Here is a 19,500-nt window from a genome sequence, read left to right on the forward strand (position 1 = left end):
AGGAAGGGTATTGTTGACTATGGAAAAGAGTCTGAAAGTGTGTTTGGGATTACACCAAGTGAAGGGCCATAGGAAGAGATTAATAGGCTGAGGAGTCATCATTTCCAAGGAAGTGATGCTTAATAATTCTGAGAATGTTTAAACAATATCAGGAAGGCCTAAAGGCTCAATTCCAAGATGAATGAACGAACATGAGACCAACAGTGGAATTGAAGCAAGTTTATAGGGTCAGTGTGATAGTATTAGTGGGTATAGGGATAGTATAGTGCTTTTCTAGCATACAGCTGGCCCAGGTTAAGTCCCTGGAACCCCTTATGGTCCCTTGAGCCCCGTGCTGAGAGTGATCCCTGAGATTAGAACCAGGAGTAAGCCCTGAGCAATGCTGTATGTGGCCAAAAACAAGAAAAAACAAGTTTTGAGTAGGGTTTGACCTGAACCCATGGACTCACAAGAGACTAACTGAGGCCCTGGTACCAAATTTCAGGCCAGAAAGACAGAACTGAACCAGAACAAGGTTCTATTGCACTTTGGAGGTAGACAGGACTAAGATTAGAAGAAGGGGGGTTTCCAGGGATAGTGAGGTCATTCACTGAAGAAAATCCAGGAGACCTAAGAGATAGAAGGCAGCCAGTTGGGACTGACATGGCCCGGTTGGATTCACAATCTTGATCCAGAGGGAAAAGGTAAAGGTCACACTGTGGGGAGAGGACAGTGTCACTTCTAAGACCAGAGAAGGGAGCTGGGACACAGTCAATGGTCATTATAGTCATATGGCATCTGTTAAAAATAGCATTCAGAGCAAGAGAAAGGCAAAAGAAAAAACTGGAAATAGAGTCTCAAGAAAAGAAAGAGCAGATTTTGCAAGTCAACTTCCTTATGTATATGGCTTTCCTAGATAAAAAGTTCCCATAATGTCTCACTAACAAATAGAATATAAACTAAGCTCTTCAGCCTGACATTCAAGGTTGCTAGTGGCCTGACCCCCTCTATCTCTGGTGAACATTTCCTGCGTCACCTGCTCATGTTTCAGCCCTCTCTTCTTCAGAAAATAGTGCTCCCCCCCCTGACTCCACCGTAGTAGAGATTGGATCATGGCTCATTCCCTAAAGAACAAGCCAGTGAGTGAACATGTGACCAAACTGGCCAATCAAAATCCTTCTTCAGGATTTTGGAAATTTGCAACGAAGAAGGAGATTTAATCATCTCTCTGGTGAGGGATCTAGGAGATATGAGCTGGTGGCTTATATTAGATACATAGCCTTGTAAAGAAAAATAGTCTGAAAAAATGAAGTGGGAGTAAATGTGGTGGGGCTTGGTATTTTGTGGCTTGGAAATTCAATCTGGGAAGATAAAAAAAATTCTGGAGAAACATAAAGATAGTACAGGGATTAAGGTACTTACCTTGCATGTGAGTGACTCTGTTCTGATCCTCTGCACTCAAGCACTTTTCAGGAGTAGCCACAGAGCACTACCAAGTGAGACCTCAAGACTCAAAATAACAAACATCTAGAGATTGATGGTGGTAATGGTAACATAGCAATGTGAATGTCACTAAATTATGTACTTCAAAATGGTTAAGATGATTTTTTTTTTGTTTTTGGGTCACACCTAGTGATGTACAGGAGTTACTCCTGGCTCATGCACTCAGGAATTACTCCTGGTCCTGCTCAGGGGACCATATGGGATGCTGGGAATTGAACCCAGGTCGGCAAGGCAAACGCCCTACCTGCTGTGCTATCACTCCAGTCCCCAGGATGATTTCTGGTTTTTTGGGTTTTTTTTTTTTGCCAATTACTCCTCGCTCTGCACTCAGGGATCAAAACTAGCAGGGCTCTGGGGATTGTATTTGGTGCCAGAAATTGAACTCAAATTGCTGTGTGCAGGGCAAGCTCTGTATTGGTTATACCATCACTCCAGCCCCGGGTGCTCTCTTTTTTTAAATTTTTTTTCTTTTTGAGTCATACCTGGATTTGCACTTAGGAATTACTCCTGGCGGTGCTCAGGGGACCATATGGGATGCTGGGAATCGAACCAGGGTTGGCTGCTTGCAAGGCAAACACCCTACTCACTGTGCTATCACTCCAGCCCCAGGGTGCTCTCTTTTATTTATTTATTTATTTATTTATTTATTTATTTATTGCTTTTGGGGTCACACACAGCATGCACAGGGGTTACTCTGGCTCTGCACTCAGTAATTACTCCTGGAAGTACTCGGGGGACCATATGGGATGCTGGTAATTGAATCCAGGTCAGCGGCATGCAAAGCAAACTCCCTACCCGCTGTGCTATCGCTCCAGCCCCCACAGGGTGCTCTCTTTTAGTAAACTTACTTTGCTCTCACCTCAACCATCTCCCTTCCCTGACAAATTATTTTATCATCCCACTGCTTGGACGTGGTGAGGCTGGGTTTGAGCTTCTCCATCTTCAGTATATGTTACCACAATTAACTGAAAGGAAGCGGCCATGTCTGGATACTGTTGGTGGTTGGGTCCAGTGACTGTAGCAATTTTCTCAAAGGGTTACCTGAGCCCCCAATCATTCTTGCACCCTAGCCTCATTTGTGTTGGATAACTACTCATACCAATAGTGCCCTAACCAGGAACATTTCCATTTTCTCCTCTGGAGCATCCTTTCCAAATGCTCTATTCCTGTCGCGCCTTGCTGCCCACACTTCCTCACAACCAGGCTGTGTTTGTTCTCCTGCACCTTCTTCTATCTCTCTGTTGGGAATACCCTTTTCTTCTAATAACTTGCCAACTCTTCCCCATCCTGGGAGACCAGCTCCTCAGGCTATCTCTGACCTGCTTGCCGGGGCTGCCACTGACCACGAACCTGGCTTCTGACATGTCTTTAGCTCCTGTGAGCCCCGGTGACCTGCTCTCTGTCCAAAACCATCATTAGTCTATTTTCCATTTTCAAGACTCAAGAACCTGGCAAAGGGCCTAGAACAAAGTATAATAAATATTTACCGTAACTAAGAGCAAATCAATAAAGTGTGTTTAAAATAAACAAATTAATAAAATAAAAATGTTTATTGCATATGTGAGTAGACAAGACCCCTTTTCTCCCTGAGTCTACAAGGAGAGACACAAAGGAAAAAGGTGGGGGTGGGAGAATTACTTTAGTTTCTCGATTCCAAGATGATCGAATTTCTTCAGGAGAGAAGAAGAATGTGGCAGAAATGAGATCACTGCAAAGTCCAAGGGCATTTGTGATAGAGCTAGTTTTGCTTTATTTTGGTTTTGTGTTCGAGCCATAGGTGGCAGTGTTCGGAGCTTACTCATGGCTTTGTGCTCACTCCTGGCAGGACTCAGGGAACCATATGTGGTTGACCCAGGAAACCAGGTCAGCTGCAGGCAAGGCAAGCGCCCTACCTGCTATACTATCTCTCCAGCCCCTTAACTGTCATTTTAGGCAGCCAGCATCCAACCTCTTTCTGACTTGAGGAGAAACATATCTTCTGGGCAACCTAAGTATCGCCCAGGTCACCTCACTGTTCTTATTTCTCAACAGCATTTGTCACAATTGGCCACTCCCCCACCTTCACCCAGAAACATTCTATCTTGATATCTGTGACATCACCACTTCTGCTTGGTTTCTCTTCTGTCTCACACAGATTCTGCTTCTGTTTCCTTTGCTGATTCCTCTTCCACTATTTGACCTGAAAAGTTTCTCAGGGCTGATTCCTGAGGACCTTTCTTGTGGCTTTATTTTCTTCCCTCCTCCTGTCACATAAATTAACCCATTTAACCTATTGTAGGCCAACAATGTTTCCACTGGTAGGCCCTCTAACAGGTCATTTGGTTTCTTCCATCTTCCACTGGCGGGGCTTGGCATCATATGGGGTGCAGGTTTGCAGTGTGCAAGGCAGACAAGTGCCTCACCTGCTGTACTGTCTTTCTGGCCATTCTTTGTAAGAGTTTCTGTTTTCAGCTGGGCACATGGTGCCTAACCATTGAAGACTTTATTTCCCACTTTGTGATATGTGTGGCCAATGAGACAAGCAAACGTGATGGGCCTCCAGGACAAGGGGGTAGTGATGGGGACGATGGGATGCCAGGGACAGAATGAGGACTGGAGCCCTTTGCATCTCCTGCATCTCCAAGGCAATCTTCCTAGAAAGAAAGGAATACCTTGAGGTGGTCTTTTTATTTTTTGGTTTTGAGGCCACACCCAAAGCGATGGTCAGGGGTTACTTCTAGCTTTGCACAAAGGAATCACTCCTGGCAGTGCTCGGGGAACCATATGGGATGCCAGCCATTGAAGCCGGGTCGACCGCGTGCAAGGCAAACGCCCTACCCCCGCTGTGCTATCGCTCGGGCCCCGAAAGACCATATTCTTTAACCAACGCTGTTTGCTCAAGGAAGAAGAAATGCTGGAGGGTGCTGCAGTGGGAATTCCCTTCTGATGAGCCCTGGTCTGCTTTTCCCCTTGAAGCAAGTGATGCATCATTTGCTGTCAGTGGCAGTCGGCCAACTCTCTTACAAAGACAAGCCGAAAACGCTCCCTGGGAAAGGCTGGGGCGGGAGGTGATGGCACTGGGGGGTGCAGGCTCAGCCAAGCAGCAGCAGGCTGGGGGTCTGCCCAAGATGGCTGCGCTGGAGCCAGTGGCCCGGGAAGAGGCGTGGCCTCGTGCCGCTGGCCCGGCCCCTCCCCGCTGGCCCCGCCCCGCCCCCCCGCGGGGCCGCCGGGTTATGAGGTATCGGCGAGGCGCCTGCGCAGTGGGAGCGGCGCGCGGGGCGGAGGCTTTATAATCACTTTGTCGCTGGCGCTCGGCTTCTAGCTCGGGAGGGCGGCTGAGGCGGCGCGGCCGGGGCGCCGGCTGTGGGGGCGCGGAGGCGAGAGCTGTGGCGGCGCTGGGCGCCCCTCGGCCCTCGGCCTCGGCGGGCCATGGGCTCCGAAAAGGACTCCGAGTCGCCGCGCTCCACGTCCATCCACGCGGCCGCGCCCGAGCCCAAGTGCCGCAGCGGCGGCCGGCGCCGGCGCCTCACCTTCCACAGCGTCTTCTCCGCGTCGGCTCGCGGCCGCCGCGCCCGGGCCAAGCATCAGGCCGAGCCGCCGCCCCCGGCCGCGCCGCCGCCCCCCGCCCCGGCCGCGGCCGCGGCCCCGGCCCCGCCGCCCGACGCGCTGCCCGCCGAGGCGGGGGTCGAGGCCGAGGCCGAGGCCGCGGCGACGGCGGCGGCGGCGGCGGCGGGGCCGGCGGCGGCGGGGCCGGACGATGAGGCGGCGGCCGAGGGCGGCGGCGCGGGCTCGGACGAGGTGGAGTGCCCGCTGTGCCTGGTGCGGCTGCCGCCCGAGCGGGCCCCGCGCCTGCTCAGCTGCCCGCACCGCTCGTGCCGCGACTGCCTCCGCCACTACCTGCGCCTGGAGATCAGCGAGAGCCGCGTCCCCATCAGCTGCCCCGAGTGCAGCGAGCGCCTCAACCCGCACGACATCCGCCTGCTGCTGGCCGACCCGCCGCTCATGCACAAGTACGAGGAGTTCATGCTGCGCCGCTACCTGGCCTCGGACCCCGACTGCCGCTGGTGCCCGGCGCCCGACTGCGGGTGAGCGCGGGGGCGTGGCCGCGGGGACCCCGGATCCGCGGGGCCCGGGGCTTGTCGAGGGGGCGCCCACCCGCCCGCTCTCGCTCGCCGGTGCCCCGGGGGAGTGGCGGCGAGGCGAGCCGGGACGCGGAGAGGGGAAGGTCCCCTGTCCCGGGGGAGGGCGGGGGGAGGGAGCTGTCCATCAGGTCAGCAAGGCGCGAGCGAGGCTGTCTCCCGGCCGGGCGGTGCGCTCGGGCGCTGGACGCCCGGGGACGCGCCCTCCGGCAGGGCCACGCTTCCGAGGGGTGTGTCCACCGGCCGTGCTCGCAGCACTGCGGGAGAAGCAGGGGGCTGGAGGGGGGGCTTCCGCGGATGGGGATGGCGGAGAAGGGAGGGGCCCCCGGGAAAGGGACAGCACCCTGGCCTAGCTCTGGGGACCCTCTGCGCCTCGTGCCTTTGGGAGTCACCCGGAGGGTCCGGCATTGCCGCCCGGAGCGGGGCGCTTTCTTTGTCCAGGGAAGCGGTGGGGCCCGGAAGGGGGCAGCCCAGAGGGTGGTCGGGTGGAAAGAAAATGTATTTCCCAGGTCCTTTGATGTGGCGCTCCCGGAGTCTGTATATTCATTAAGGTCGCGGAGAAAATGGTCACAGGCGTGATCCCGGGATTGCCCAGACCCGAGCATCCTGTGCGCACAGCAACCCTGCGCGCTTTTAACAAAGCTGCCCGTATGTGACTTAGGACGTCCCGTGCAGGGGCGCGTATTGCAAGGGCTCCTCTCTGTGCTTGGGAATCGGACGTGTCATTACCTGCCCAGTGACCTTGGACAGATCATTTTTGTCTCGTGTGTCATGTTTTGGGGACAAAGACTCCCAGGAGTCCTTGCTGGAGACTTCTTGCAGTATGTTAATGTAATGCTAGTAAAAAGGTTAGTGATCCTTTGCTTCAAAGGAGTTAAGAAGGGTTTTTAATTGCAGCTTGTCCTGCAAGGCTCTTTCAACCTTTCCATGGCAGTGCCCTGGTCCCTATTCAAAGAGGCTGACTTGGACTGTCTGGGAGAGTAAGAGTTGGCTTAATGATTTTCTGTTCTTCCAGGCTTGTTAGAGATGGGTATGTTATGCAGCCTCACTGAGATGGGGTTCCTAAATTACTCTGAAGCATTACAGTCAGAGGTTCCTTAAGGTGGATCACTTTCACTTTCTTTCAATAGCAGAAAGACCCTTGTAGACTCTTGGCAGAGTTTCCTTCTGTCTAGTGACCTTACTGATCATAAAATATTGATTAACATGGTATTCAGAGTTTGCTTTATTAGGATGTTTTGTTCTGTTTTGTTTTGGGGTCACACCTGGCAGTCCTCAGGGCTTAACCCCGTCTCTGCCCTCAGGGACCACTCCTGGTGGTGTTGGGTGGGTGGGACCATATGGGATGTTGAGAATTGAACCCAGCTTGGCCATGTGCAAGGCAAGCACCCTACCTGCTGTACTATCTCTCTAGTCCTCAGAGTTTATTTTCAGAGCCAAAGGGATGTTTGCTTAAAAGAACACTGTGTGATTGGTTTGGGAATAGTATATGACCTCTTTTTTGAAATGTTTCCTTGAATTTTAATTAAGAAATGAGGCATCACTCATTATCTTTCTAGAAAAGTGCCCGTTTGATTCTTTTTATCTCTTTGAAATAAATTCAGTCTTTACTCAAATCAGTAAAAATGAACAAGAATTAGTTTGTGGTCTTAATGATAAGTAAATCATTACTGTTTTGGAAGTTATTAAACAATTAGGAACATTTAGTTAAGTCTTCAATTAGAATCATCCATAGCTTTTAAAATTACAAACCAGAGTGTTTTTCATTTTAATTAGCCAAAAGAATTATAGCTATTATATATATGTGCATATATATAATATTTTAATATATTATCCATGGGTTTGAAAAGTGGAAAGTCAGGAAAGAAAGCACATTGGCCTCTGAGTATCCGGTGTGTGCCAGATACTTTGATTCTTTGTTACTTTGATCCCTAAAACATTGTAACATTTTGATCTAGTTTTACTGAGGAGGAAAATGAAAAAAATAAAAAGGAGTTAAATTGAGTGCGGCTTGTTCAGGGTCATATTAGTAGTAGTAAGTGGTAGAATTAGGCTGTGTAGAATTGGTTTTAACTTCAACTAAGGTCAATATTCTTTCCACTCAATCTTTTTTTAAAAAGCTTAGACTTTGTCAGCATTATTAGGGACAATACAGTTTCATTCGTTTGATGATACTGTTTAGATCAGTTGTGGATGAAGGACTGAAATGAGAGTCAAGGATGCTAGAATCTCATTTGTTTTCTGATTCTTATTGTTAACAGGCTCTTACCAGGCCCTCTGTGGTGATTTCCTGATGACACAGTCTTTTCTGAAACAGGGCTAAGCCTTTCCTGACTTGAGAGTGTTTTTTTTTTTTTTTTCTATCTTAAACTGACCATGGTGGGTAAATGAAATAACTTAAAGATTTTGTCACTTCCAAAGCAGGTATTTGAGATACCCTGCAATGTGGTTGGGGGTTTTGTCACATGTTTTTAGTACCAGGAGAAATTAGCTTGTATTGTTTAAATCAGACTCTTGGTTTTGTCTGGATTTGATAAAAAGTTATATGTGAGAAGGATAAAAGAAGCCCAATACCCATGTACCTCTTCTTTTACCTGACCATCATTCCTGCCCATTGATCAAGTTCTTGTTAGCCAAATTTATTCAGTATTTCCTTTGTGGTCTCTGTATATGTATGTGTATTTGGAAGGATGAGGGGCACATGTTATCAATTTTACAATGTTCTTGATTATTGGTTTGATTCTTGTGTCCCTCTTGGAGAGCCTGGCAAGCTACTTAGAGTATCTCGCCCACACTGCAGAACCTGGCAAGCTACCCGTGGTGTATTCAATATGCCAAAAACAGTAACCACAAGTCTCACAATGGAGACGTTACTGGTGCCCACTCGAGCAAATCGATGAGCAATGGGATAATAGTGACAGTGACAGTTGATTATTAGTGTCATTGAAATTCTACTTAATTATAAGAAAATGTGTCAGGGGGTGGAGCAATAGTACAGCGGGTAGGGCATTTGCCTTGTACGCAGCTGGCCCGGGTTTGATTCCCAGCCTCCCATATGGTCCCCTGAGCACCACCAGGAGTAATCCTGAGTGCATGAGCCAGGAGTAACCCCTGCGCATCGCCGGGTGTGACCCCAAAAAGCAAAAAAAAAAAAAGTGTCAGAAGATTCTTTGTTTATAAAATATTTCTAGAACAACATTAAAGAATCTTAAATTTTTTTCTTACATCTAAATAGTTTTTTTTTTCTGGGATTGAACCCAGGTTGGGCGTGTGCAAGGCAAACGCCCTACCTGCTGTGCTCTCACTCTGGTTCCCTAAGTAGTATTTTAACTTATTTTATAAATAAGAAAACCATTTCCAATGGAGAGACATTTAATATTAATAAGTAAAAAATTGTGAAATATAATATTAAAAACATCTTTCAAATGAGATGAACTCAGAATAAATTAGCTGATATTTTTATAGGTCTTTTTTATTTTAAGACTACTATCTCATTTAAAAATGTTATTTTGGGGGCTGGAGCGATAGCACAACAGATAGGGTGTTTGCCTTGCATGTGGCTGACCCGGGTTTGATTACCAGCTTTCCATATGGTCCCCTGAGCACCACCAGGAGTAATTTCTGAGTGCAGAGCCAGGAGTGACCCCTGTGGGTCACACCCATGACCCCAAAAGTAAAAAGAAGTTATTTTGGTTGGAGGGGCACCCTTTGGTGCTCAGGGCTTACTCCTGGCTCTGTGCTGAGGGATCAGTCCTGGTAAGTACTCTGGGATTGTATGCGGTGTTGGTGATTTGATGTGAGCCGGCAGTTTAGATAGCACTAGAGCACAGTCATCCCGTTGTTCACTGATTTGCTCGAGCGGGCACCAGTAACGGCTCCATTGTGAGACTTGTTACTGTTTTTGACATATCAAATACGCCAAGGGTAGCTTGCCAGGCTCTGCCGTGCGGGCGGGATACTCCCAGTAGCTTGCCAGGCTGTCCAAGAGGGACGGAGGGGCAGTTTAGATAGGTGTTGATAAACTCAATTTATAAAAAACTAACCACAAACCAGTCCAGAGAAGTTTAGGCGTGAGACCAACATCTCATAGCTAATAATTGTACAATGATCTTAGAGTTTAATACTTAAGCACCAGGGTTTTTTTAGGAACTCCCAAATCACATAAATATGTCGCAATTCCACTCCAGTGCCTTCTTGCCAATTTTTAATTCTTTCAGAATCTAGCAGATGGAGGGAAATTCCTTGTATAAATCCACCATTTCTGTCTCTATTGCCTACATCTCCTGCAATCTTCTTCCAATTCACCGCTGCCCCCCACCTGACTCTAGCAAAATATCAACTGTTGGTCTTCCTGAACAACTGGACTAGACCATCTGGCAAACAGGAAGCTTCTGTTCCTCTCTAGCACATTTATTAAGGAATATCAAGCTCCCTGAGTAAGACAAATTTCTCAGTGAATGAGAATTTTTTCTCTTTGAAGCCTCTCTGGACCACTTCTTTTTTTTTTTTTGGACCACTTCTTAATTTAGCTTCCAACCCTTTTTTCCCACTGTTTTCCGTCTGTTTCCCTGCCGTTATTGCTATAATACTTCACCCTACTACATCACACTCATATTTGCCAGAATATTCATTCTAAAGTGGAATATATTTTATAATTCCCCTTTTTAAAATTTTTCTTACCTCAGGACCAGAGAGAGTACAGTTGACAGGGCACTTGCCTTGTATGTGGTCAACCAGGATTCGAACCCCAGCACCCAATATAGTCTCTTAGCACTGCCAGGAGTGATCCCTGAGTGCAGAGCCAGAAGTAATAAGCACTGAACACGACTGGTAATCGCCTAAAACCCAAAAACACATAAATCCAAAACCAAAACAAATCAAAAAACTGTTCAGTATGGTGACTTACAAGAATGTCAAGAACTGAGGCTGGAGAGATAGTACAGTGGGTAGGGCACTTGCCTTACATGTGGTCAACCTAGGTTCAATCCCCAGCATACCATATGGTCCTCTGAGCCTGCCAGGAGTGATTTCTGAGTGCAGAGCAAAGTAACCCCAAGCACTGCCAGGTATAGCCCAAAAACAAACTAAATAAATATTTTTTTTTTTTTTGCTTTTTGGGTCACACCCAGTGATGCTCAGGGGTTACTCCTGGTTCTGCATTCAGGAATTACTCCTGGCAGTGCTTGGGGGACCATATGGGATGCCGGGGATCGAACCCGGGTCGGCCGCGTGCAAGGCAAACGCCCTACCCGCTGTGCTATCGCTCCGGCCCCTAAATAATTATATTTTAAAAATAAAAAGAACTTTATGATCTAGGGGCTGGAGTGATAGCACAGCGGGTAGGGCATTTGCCTTGCACGCGGCCCGCCTGAGTTTGATTCCCAGCATCTCATATGGTCCCCCAAGCACCACCAGGAGTAACCCCTGAACTTCGCCGGGTGTGACCCAAAAAGCAAAAAAAAACCAAAAAAACAACAACAAAAAAAACCCTTTTATGATCTTTTTTTTTTTGCTTTTTTTTTGCTTTTTTTTGGGGGGTCACACACCTGGTGATGCACAGGGGTTACTCCTGGCTTTGCACTCAGGAATTACTCCAGGCGGTGCTCAGGGGACCATATAGGTTGCTGGGAATCGAACCCGGGTCGGCCACGTGCAAGGCAAATGCCCTACCCGCTGTGCTATTGCTCCAGCCCCTATGATCTATTTTTTATCAAGTGAGTCCCTTACAGTACCCAGTCATCTTTGGATCTTATTTTCTGTTTTTCATTTTTATTGGTATTTTCCAGATATCTTTCCCCAAATACATAAATAAATAAGCTTGGGAAATGTTGGGTTAGACAAAGTAAAGCAAGTTTACTTCTAAGCTTCTTAAACCCTTTAAAAATGTTAATATGGCCAAAGAGATAGTAGACACTTGCCTTGTACACAGCTGACTCTGGTTTGATCCCTGGCACCACATATGGTCCCATGAGCCCTACCAATAGTGATCCCTGAGCACGGTTAGGTTTGGCACAAAAACAAATAAGAATCCTGGATCCCATTTGTGGCATTGCATGGTCCCCCCAGCAATGCTGGGTGTGTTATCATCCCCCGTGTGATCCAAAGACTTGAAAAAAAATCAAACAAACCCCTCCTCCCCCCCAAAAAAATAACTTGTGGTCTGAGTGGATTGAGAACACTTCTGGACTAGGATATCTATGATCAAAGTTCCTACAACTCTTTAGTTTTCTCTTTTATTTTTGTTTTGGGTCACACCTGGTGATGCTCAAGGCTTATTCCTGTCTCTAGGGCCAGGGATCACTACTGGTGGGGCTTGAAGGATCTTATGGGGTACCAGAGATTGAATCTGGGTTGACTTTGTGCAAGGCAAGAACCCAACCCGCTATACTGTCTCTCCAGCCCCACTTTCTACAATATTTAGGAACAAAATCAGCTTAGTCCCACAAGAATGGAAAGAATATTGATAAATAGATAACACAAACAGCAATTTTGGAAGAGACACAGATAGGGTGGTCAAGTAGAGAAGAGAAAGATATTTTGAGAATTGTTCAGTGTTGAACCTTGGGTAAGTTCTGGGTATTATAAAAAGGACTTAGAACTTGGCCTGGAATAGGAGACATATGATTGATTGTCTACCATTATAGATGGTAGATTATTATAAATAAAAATGCAGTATAGTAAATACTACATGAATATTGCTTGTGATAGTAGTAAAGAATATGCAAGTGCTCCTCAGGGATTGATAGGTTTTACAGGATGGTATCAAGACATCATGAGGTGATATTTGATTTGAGCCTTGAAAATATAAGTGGGAATTTATACCAGGCAAATAAAGATGAGGATGAAGGAAAAAGGCATCTGAAACCAGAGTGTTATGAGCAAATGCATAAAAACAATCCTAAGTCTCTAGTCTGGTTTCTAATGTAGTACCCTCTGGGTGCACATTATGGGGAGTAGACTTGGGGAGTGACTAGAAAAGTTGAAAAGGGAGACTAGATTCAAGTTACTAGACCTCCTTTGGCATGCATACAAGTTTCACTTTGAAGGACATTTTTTCTTTTTCTTTTTTTGTTGAGGTGTTTTAGGCCAAATGTAACACGAAAGATAGTCTTCTTGAACGGAATATGTATTGGAATGGAATATAAGGAAACCAGATAGGAGTCTCTTGTAGTTGTCTGGCCAAGAAATGACTGCAAGAAACTGGATTTGACCTAGGAAGGAAAAGGGAGATAGTAGGGAATAGCTCATTATAGCAACTTGATTGATGTCTCCCACCCTTACACATGTTCAGTGCCTGTTTATAAGTGAAATTCCATGCATAAAGATAGGGGTTATACATGTTCCAAGAGTACTGCACCACATTTGATGGGATTCAAAATAGTAGGCAACCAACCTTAGAGGAAAATATTACATTATTTCGGTTCTGCTTTGGTGCAGGGATTGGGGTTTGGGACGGAAACGCCTGAAATGTGGTGGGAAGGTGTAATGGTCATGGGATTAGTGTTTGAATATTAAATGTAATCAAATATTGTGAACTATTTATAAAATAAAAATTTTTTTAAAAGACTTGATATCCAAAAGAAAGTAAAAAAAGTTAGGGTTCACAGATAAAGTATAGGAACACACTTCTAAACACTGTGTTCTGTTGCAGCATAAATTCATACTAATGAGATTTCCCTTACGGCCAAAGTTCTGGTCTAGCCTATTACACGTGGTATTTCTTTCTTTTTTTTTTTTTTTGAGTCACACCCGATGTTGCACAGGGGTCACTCCTGGCTCTGCACTCAGGAATTACTCCTGGTGGTGCTCGGGGGACCATATGGGATGCTGGGAATTGAACCCGGGTTGGCCACGTGCAAGGCAAACGCCCTACCCTCTGTGCTATTGCTCCAGTCCTACACATGGTATTTTTAAGGACAGGAAATTAACAAAATAAGTAAAAGTTGTATGAACTTTAGGAGAGATAAGGGTGCATATTTTTAACAACACTTAATTTCTTACATTTTCCATTTAATTTTCTAATTAGTAAACCTAAATGTCAGGTTATGCTAAGAACTCCTCCATTGTAGTACATGAGATATTCATAGGAGATTTGGTTCCAAGGATGAGGATTTTTCTCCGTTTGCTGAAAAACAATATTGCCTTACTCAGAATTTAGGAGTCCCTAAAATTTTGGGGGGTGGTGCCTCACCCAAATCCTGACTCTGCACCCAGAGACCATTCCTGATGGGGCTTGGGGGACCATCTGTTGTATTGGAAATCAAGTCCAGGTCGGCCACATATAAAGCAAGTATACTTCTGTATTCTCTCCAGCCCCACCTAAAATGTTTTATTGTTTATGGGTCATACCTTGAGGTGATGTGGGTTTACTACTGGCTCTGGGATTTACCCCTGGAGTGCCAAGGATCAAATCAGGGTAATGCATGCAATGCAAACCCCCTACCAGCTGTAGTATCTCTGTAGTCCCCTAAAATGGGTTCTACATAAAATTTCAAGGTTAGGTTACAGTACCTGCCTTGTATATTAATGGGTACGTAGTTTAAAAGATTGCTTTTAGGGCAGAGTAATTGCCCAGGAGAGCTAGAATCCCCCAAGAAAAGTAAAGACCCAAATAGAAGTGGATCTCTATCATTAATTTAATCATAGGTATTTTAAGCATGAGCTAGTATTCTAGAGCTTGGAGATTTAAAAAAAAAAATAGATGGGTCTGGGAGATGGCTCAAAGGGCTAGAGTGCATGCTTTTTATGCAGGGAGTCCCAGCTTGGATCCCTGGCACTGCAGGGTTCCCTGAACTGGAAGTAAGCCCTGAGCACTGCTGGGGTATGCCATGTCATCTCCTCTTCCCTCATCCCCCCTCACCCCAAGATACTTTTCTGAGCCCAGCCTGGTTGGGGAAAGCACATGTTCATAGATAATTACAGTATAATATATTAAGTTCATTAGGCTCATTTACTAAAGTAGGCAACTAGCTGCACGAGGAGGTTAATTGAACTTTATAGAGAAGATAACATTGGAACTTGTTTGCCAGACCCCCCCCCCCAAAAAAAAAAAAAACAACAAAAAACAGAAATAATGGTTTGGAGAGAGAATACAGGGGTTCAGATGTTCAGGTGCTTGCCTTGTGTGCTGTCAAACCAGTTTGATCCTTGGCAGCCCCAAGTGCATCCAGGAATGACCCCTAAGTGGAGCACTGTCCTCCTGTTGTTCATCGATTTGCTTGAGCAGGCACCGGTAACGTCTCCATTGTGAGACTTGTTGTTACTGTTTTTGGCATATTGAATACACCACGGGTAGCTTGCCAGGCTCTGCCGTGACCCCTCAGTGTAGAGCCAGGAATAAGTCTTGACACTGGGATGGTCCAACCCTTCCCCCGCAAATCAGAAAGGACATTTCAAGAGAGAAAGGAATAGAGTAATGCAGAGGCAAAGAAGTTGGACAAAATGCGCTTTTTTTTTTCTTTTTGGGTCACACCCGGCGATGCACAGGGGTTAATCCTGGCTCTGCACTCAGGAATTACTCCTGGCAATGCTCAGGAGACCATGTGGGATGCTGGGAATCGAACCTGGGTCAGCCATGTGCAAGGCAAACGCCCCCTACCTGCTGTGCTATTACTCCAGCCCCAAAATGTTCTATTTTTATACTATACCTTTTAGGGCATGATCTCAAGCATTTTAGATCATATTTAGTTAACATTTAAAGGTGGCAAATACCTATTATATCCATTTTGAGTGTTGAAACTGAGGCCTGGAGATATTAATTAGTTCAGTGTCATGCAGTATGAGTCAGGAGCAGGGACCCCAGACCAAGTGCCCCAGAACAGGAATGCCTACTCTAGTGCCCTGAGTAATTCTTTGTCATGATGGTAGATTGTTGTGGGATTATTTACAATTATTTGAGATTATTTCACTTCCTTAGAACCAAATTCCACACCCAAATGTGAGTCCTGTCAAATTTTCTATTTTTGTGGTGGGCTGGGGTGGTGATGGTGTAAGGGCACACCCAACAGTGCCCAGGTCTTACTCCTGGCAGGAAGGGGTGACCATATGGGGTACTGGATGTCAAACCCAGGTTATTGGCATGCAAGGCAAGTGCCTTGCCTTGCAGTACTGTCTTTCTGACGCCCTGAATGTTCTTTAATAATAATAGTGATAATAGTAAAGAACGGTTAATAAGTATGTACTCCTACTGTGTGAGATGGGATAGGTCATGAAATGTTTTGGGCTTCTGTACAGGCAGTCTATCTAATTTGTATCACTAGAAGTTGATTTAATACTTTCCTGAGATCATCTTGTACCTTTCCCATTTAACACAAAATAGCAAACAACTCATTTTCTACAGGAGAAATATTGTTTCTCTTTTGAAGTTATTTTGCAGCTAGGTGGGGTAATTTGCCCAGAACTCCTACAGGATATGAATCATTTGTATTCATACATTGACCTGTTCTCACTGCTCTTTCTGAGAAGGGTCTGAACACAGCCTGTATTTAATAAACTTGTTTTTGATCCATGTTTTCAGTGTCATTCTCAAGTTGTCTTGGAGAATGTATGATAAACCAGGGAACTGAGTTGCTATCAATTTGCTATTATGTGTACAGGTAAAGAAACAAACCATAGACTAAATTCAAGAAAATATTATTAGCTTTTTGCATAAATTGCTTCTTGTGTAAACTTTTTGCCAGTTAATATTGGTGAAAGTCTTAGAGAGCACATGCCTTACATATGTTCAATCCCTGCACCACATGGCCCCTGAGCATGCCAGGTTGGCCCTGCTAGCCCCTGAACACTTCCAGGTGTCCCCTCCGAAAAAGAGGAAAGAGGCCAGAGAGCAAGTACAGCAAGCAGGGTATTTGCCTTGTACGTGACCCACCCAGTTCTATCACCAGCATCACATATGGACCTCTGAACACTGCCAGGAGTAATCCCTGAGCATAGAGCTGGGAGTAAGCCCTAAGCACCTCTAGGAGTAAGCCATAAGCACTGCTTATAGGGAAAAAAAGAGATACTTGCTTTCATTTTTAGCTGTAGCTCTTAATTTGGTTTTGATTTTTGGACCACATCCTGGGTGTTGAGTGTTTACTCCTGATGTTATTCCTGGTGGTGCTTGAGGGACTGTAAGGGATGCCATGGATTTAACCCAGGGCAGCCACATGCAAGGCAAGTGGCTAACCTGCTGTACTCTCTCCCTAACCAGCTATAGTTCTTTTTAATTTATTTTTGTCTTTTTGGGTCACATTCAGTGAAGCTCAGGGGTTATTCCACACTCTACACTCAGAATTACTCCTGGTGGTGCTCAGGGGACATATGGGATGCAGGATCAAATCCAGGTTGGCCGCATGCTAGGCAAACAGCCTATCTGTACTATTGCTCCGGCGCCTGTAGTTCTTTATTTTATCTGTCTCTGATGTATGTAAATGTTAATGTTTCTCTCTAATATAGTCAACTATCAAAAGAAAATAGGTTTTTTTTTCTTTTTTTGGTCATACCTGGCGATACACAGGGGTCACTCTTGGCTCTGCACTCAGGAATTACCCCTGGTGGTGCTCAGGGGACCATATGGGATGCTGGGAATTGAACCTGGGTCGGCCACGTGCAAGGCAAATGCCCTACCCGCTGTGCTATCTCTCCAGTCCTCAAAAGAAAATAGTTTTACTATCTTTATATTGGGCTGGAGTGATAGCACAGCGGTAGAGTGTTCGCCTTTCACGCAGCTGATCCAGGTTCGATTCCTCCGCCCCTCTCGGAGAGCCTGGCAAGCTACCCGTGGCATATTGGATATGCCAAAAACAGTAATAATAAACCTCACATTGAGAGACGTTACTGGTGCCCGCTCGTACAAATAGATGAACAACAGGATGACAGTGACAGTGACAGTGATCTTTATATTAACTTGTTTTAGCAAAATGCTGCTAAGCAACCCCCCTTTTTTCCCTAAGGAAATTATTTATGATTTTAGAAGAACAGGAAGAAATTTAACTTTCTCACATAGAATGTACTGCAGTTTCAGCACACATATCCATGTATGCTCTGTGTGTGTTCTTTTTCTGCGTTTTATATAGTGGTGGGTATATAGAACTGTATTGCCCTCCTGGAATTGATAAATATGTCTGTTGGATCACTCTTACCTTTTTCATATCTCTTCATATTTCTTTATCCAGCTATGCCGTTATAGCGTATGGCTGTGCCAGCTGCCCAAAGCTGACCTGTGAGAGGGAAGGCTGCCAGACTGAGTTCTGCTACCACTGCAAGCAAATATGGCATCCAAACCAGACCTGCGATATGGCCCGTCAGCAGAGGGCACAGGCTTTGCGAGTGCGGACCAAGCACACGTCAGGTCTTAGTTACGGTCAAGAATCTGGACCAGGTATAAGTTGGCATTATCTTACCTGTCTTTTTATTTGATGTTTTCTAATGTGAACCCCAAACTGGGAGAGTTATTGTTCTTATACCAAATATTCCTTGAGGTCAAATAGTAGAAAATGCTTAGTGATTTTTGTTAATTCTTGGGCCACATCTGTTGGTGCTCAGGGCTTACTCATGGCTCTGCACTCAGGAATTACTCCTGGTGATGCTCAAGGAACCATATTAGTTATATTTATTAATATCATTGGTGATATCTGGCCCCAGCTTAGTAATATCTTTATAGCTTATTTGATATGTGGATTCTTTATAATAATTATGGATTATTCAACCCAGGTAAACTTAGAACATAACAATTGAATTCCTGAGGCCGGATCAATAGTACAGCAGAAAGTCATTTGCCTTATATGCAGCCAAGCAGGGTTTGATCCCTGGCATCCCATATAGTCCCCAAGCACTTAGGAATAACCCCTGAGCACTGCTGGGTATGGCCTCAAAACAAAATTAAAAAAAAAAAATGGAACTCTCTTGTTTATACCTTTTTTTGGTAGGGAGTGGGGAAGGGGGTGTATATTCCTAGAGTGTTCAGGGCTTAGTCCTGGCTCTGTTTTCTGGGATCACTTCTGGTGGAGCTTGGGGGACCATATGTGATGCTGGGGATTGGATCTGGATCAGCCATGTACAAGGTAAACTCCCTGCTTGCTGTTTTATCCCTTCAGTCCCAGTTTACATTGTTTTAGTAATTTATCTCAGATTGGAAGGAATTAGCTAGGCATTTTTTTCAAAACCTGCATTGTAGGTCTAGAGAGATAGTAAAGCAGGTGAGGCACTTGCTTTGCATGCAAACAACTCAGGTTTGATTCCCAGCATCCCAGATGGTCCCCTGAGCACTGCCAAGAGTGACTCCTGAGGGGCTGAAGGAATATAAGTCACTTGACTTGCACGCAGCCGACCTGGGTTAGTCCCCAGTGGGAATCCCCCGTATGGTCCCCTGAGCACCACCAGGAGTGATTCCTGACTGTAGAAGTCAGTAGTAACCCCTAGCACCAAAAAAAATGAATAAACAAAAAAACAGTGTTGCCTTTTATAAGTATACTTTATTTTATTGATGTTATTTGAAAAAGGCTATTAGGAAAGACTTTACTATTCAGTTTTTCCTGGTATAGTAAAATCTCTTATACTATTATTTATGTATTTTCTTTTGGGACTACACATGACTATGCTCAGGAATTACATTTGGCTCTGTACTCAGCAGTTACTTCTGGCTGTGCTTGGGGGACTTTTTGGGATGCCAGGGATCATGCCCAGGTTGGCCCTATGCAAGGCAAGTGCCTACCCATTGTATTCTCGCTCCAGCTCCTCTAATTGTTATTTTAATAGCATAGTTTTGAGCTTGCTGTGAATATTATCAGATGTATGCTTATAGCATACTCGATTGCTTTTAGATCTTGAGTGTGAAAGTATAGAAAGAGAGATAATACAGGGTAAAGTCACTTGTCTTATGTGTGGCCAACCTTGCCTTGCTCCCTGGTACCTCATAGGG

The 19,500-nt window shown here is 45.5% G+C and overlaps 1 protein-coding gene across 2 annotated transcripts in view; it reads left to right on the forward strand.

Annotated features, from left to right (window-relative positions):
- The first annotated feature begins 4,735 nt into the window (after positions 1–4,735).
- The window catches only part of RNF19B (ring finger protein 19B), a 30,019-nt gene continuing 15,254 nt past the window's right edge, over positions 4,736–19,500 (forward strand). For both annotated transcript variants that reach the window (XM_055140637.1, XM_055140638.1), the window contains exons 1-2: positions 4,736–5,546; positions 17,756–17,961. In XM_055140637.1, coding sequence (XP_054996612.1) covers positions 4,891–5,546; positions 17,756–17,961 — 862 coding nt within the window. In that variant the 5' untranslated portion in view covers positions 4,736–4,890. The remainder of the gene's footprint in view (positions 5,547–17,755; positions 17,962–19,500) is intronic.

The sequence above is a fragment of the Sorex araneus genome, chromosome 5 (genome assembly GCF_027595985.1).
Source record: "Sorex araneus isolate mSorAra2 chromosome 5, mSorAra2.pri, whole genome shotgun sequence".
NCBI classification, from domain to species: domain Eukaryota; kingdom Metazoa; phylum Chordata; class Mammalia; order Eulipotyphla; family Soricidae; genus Sorex; species Sorex araneus.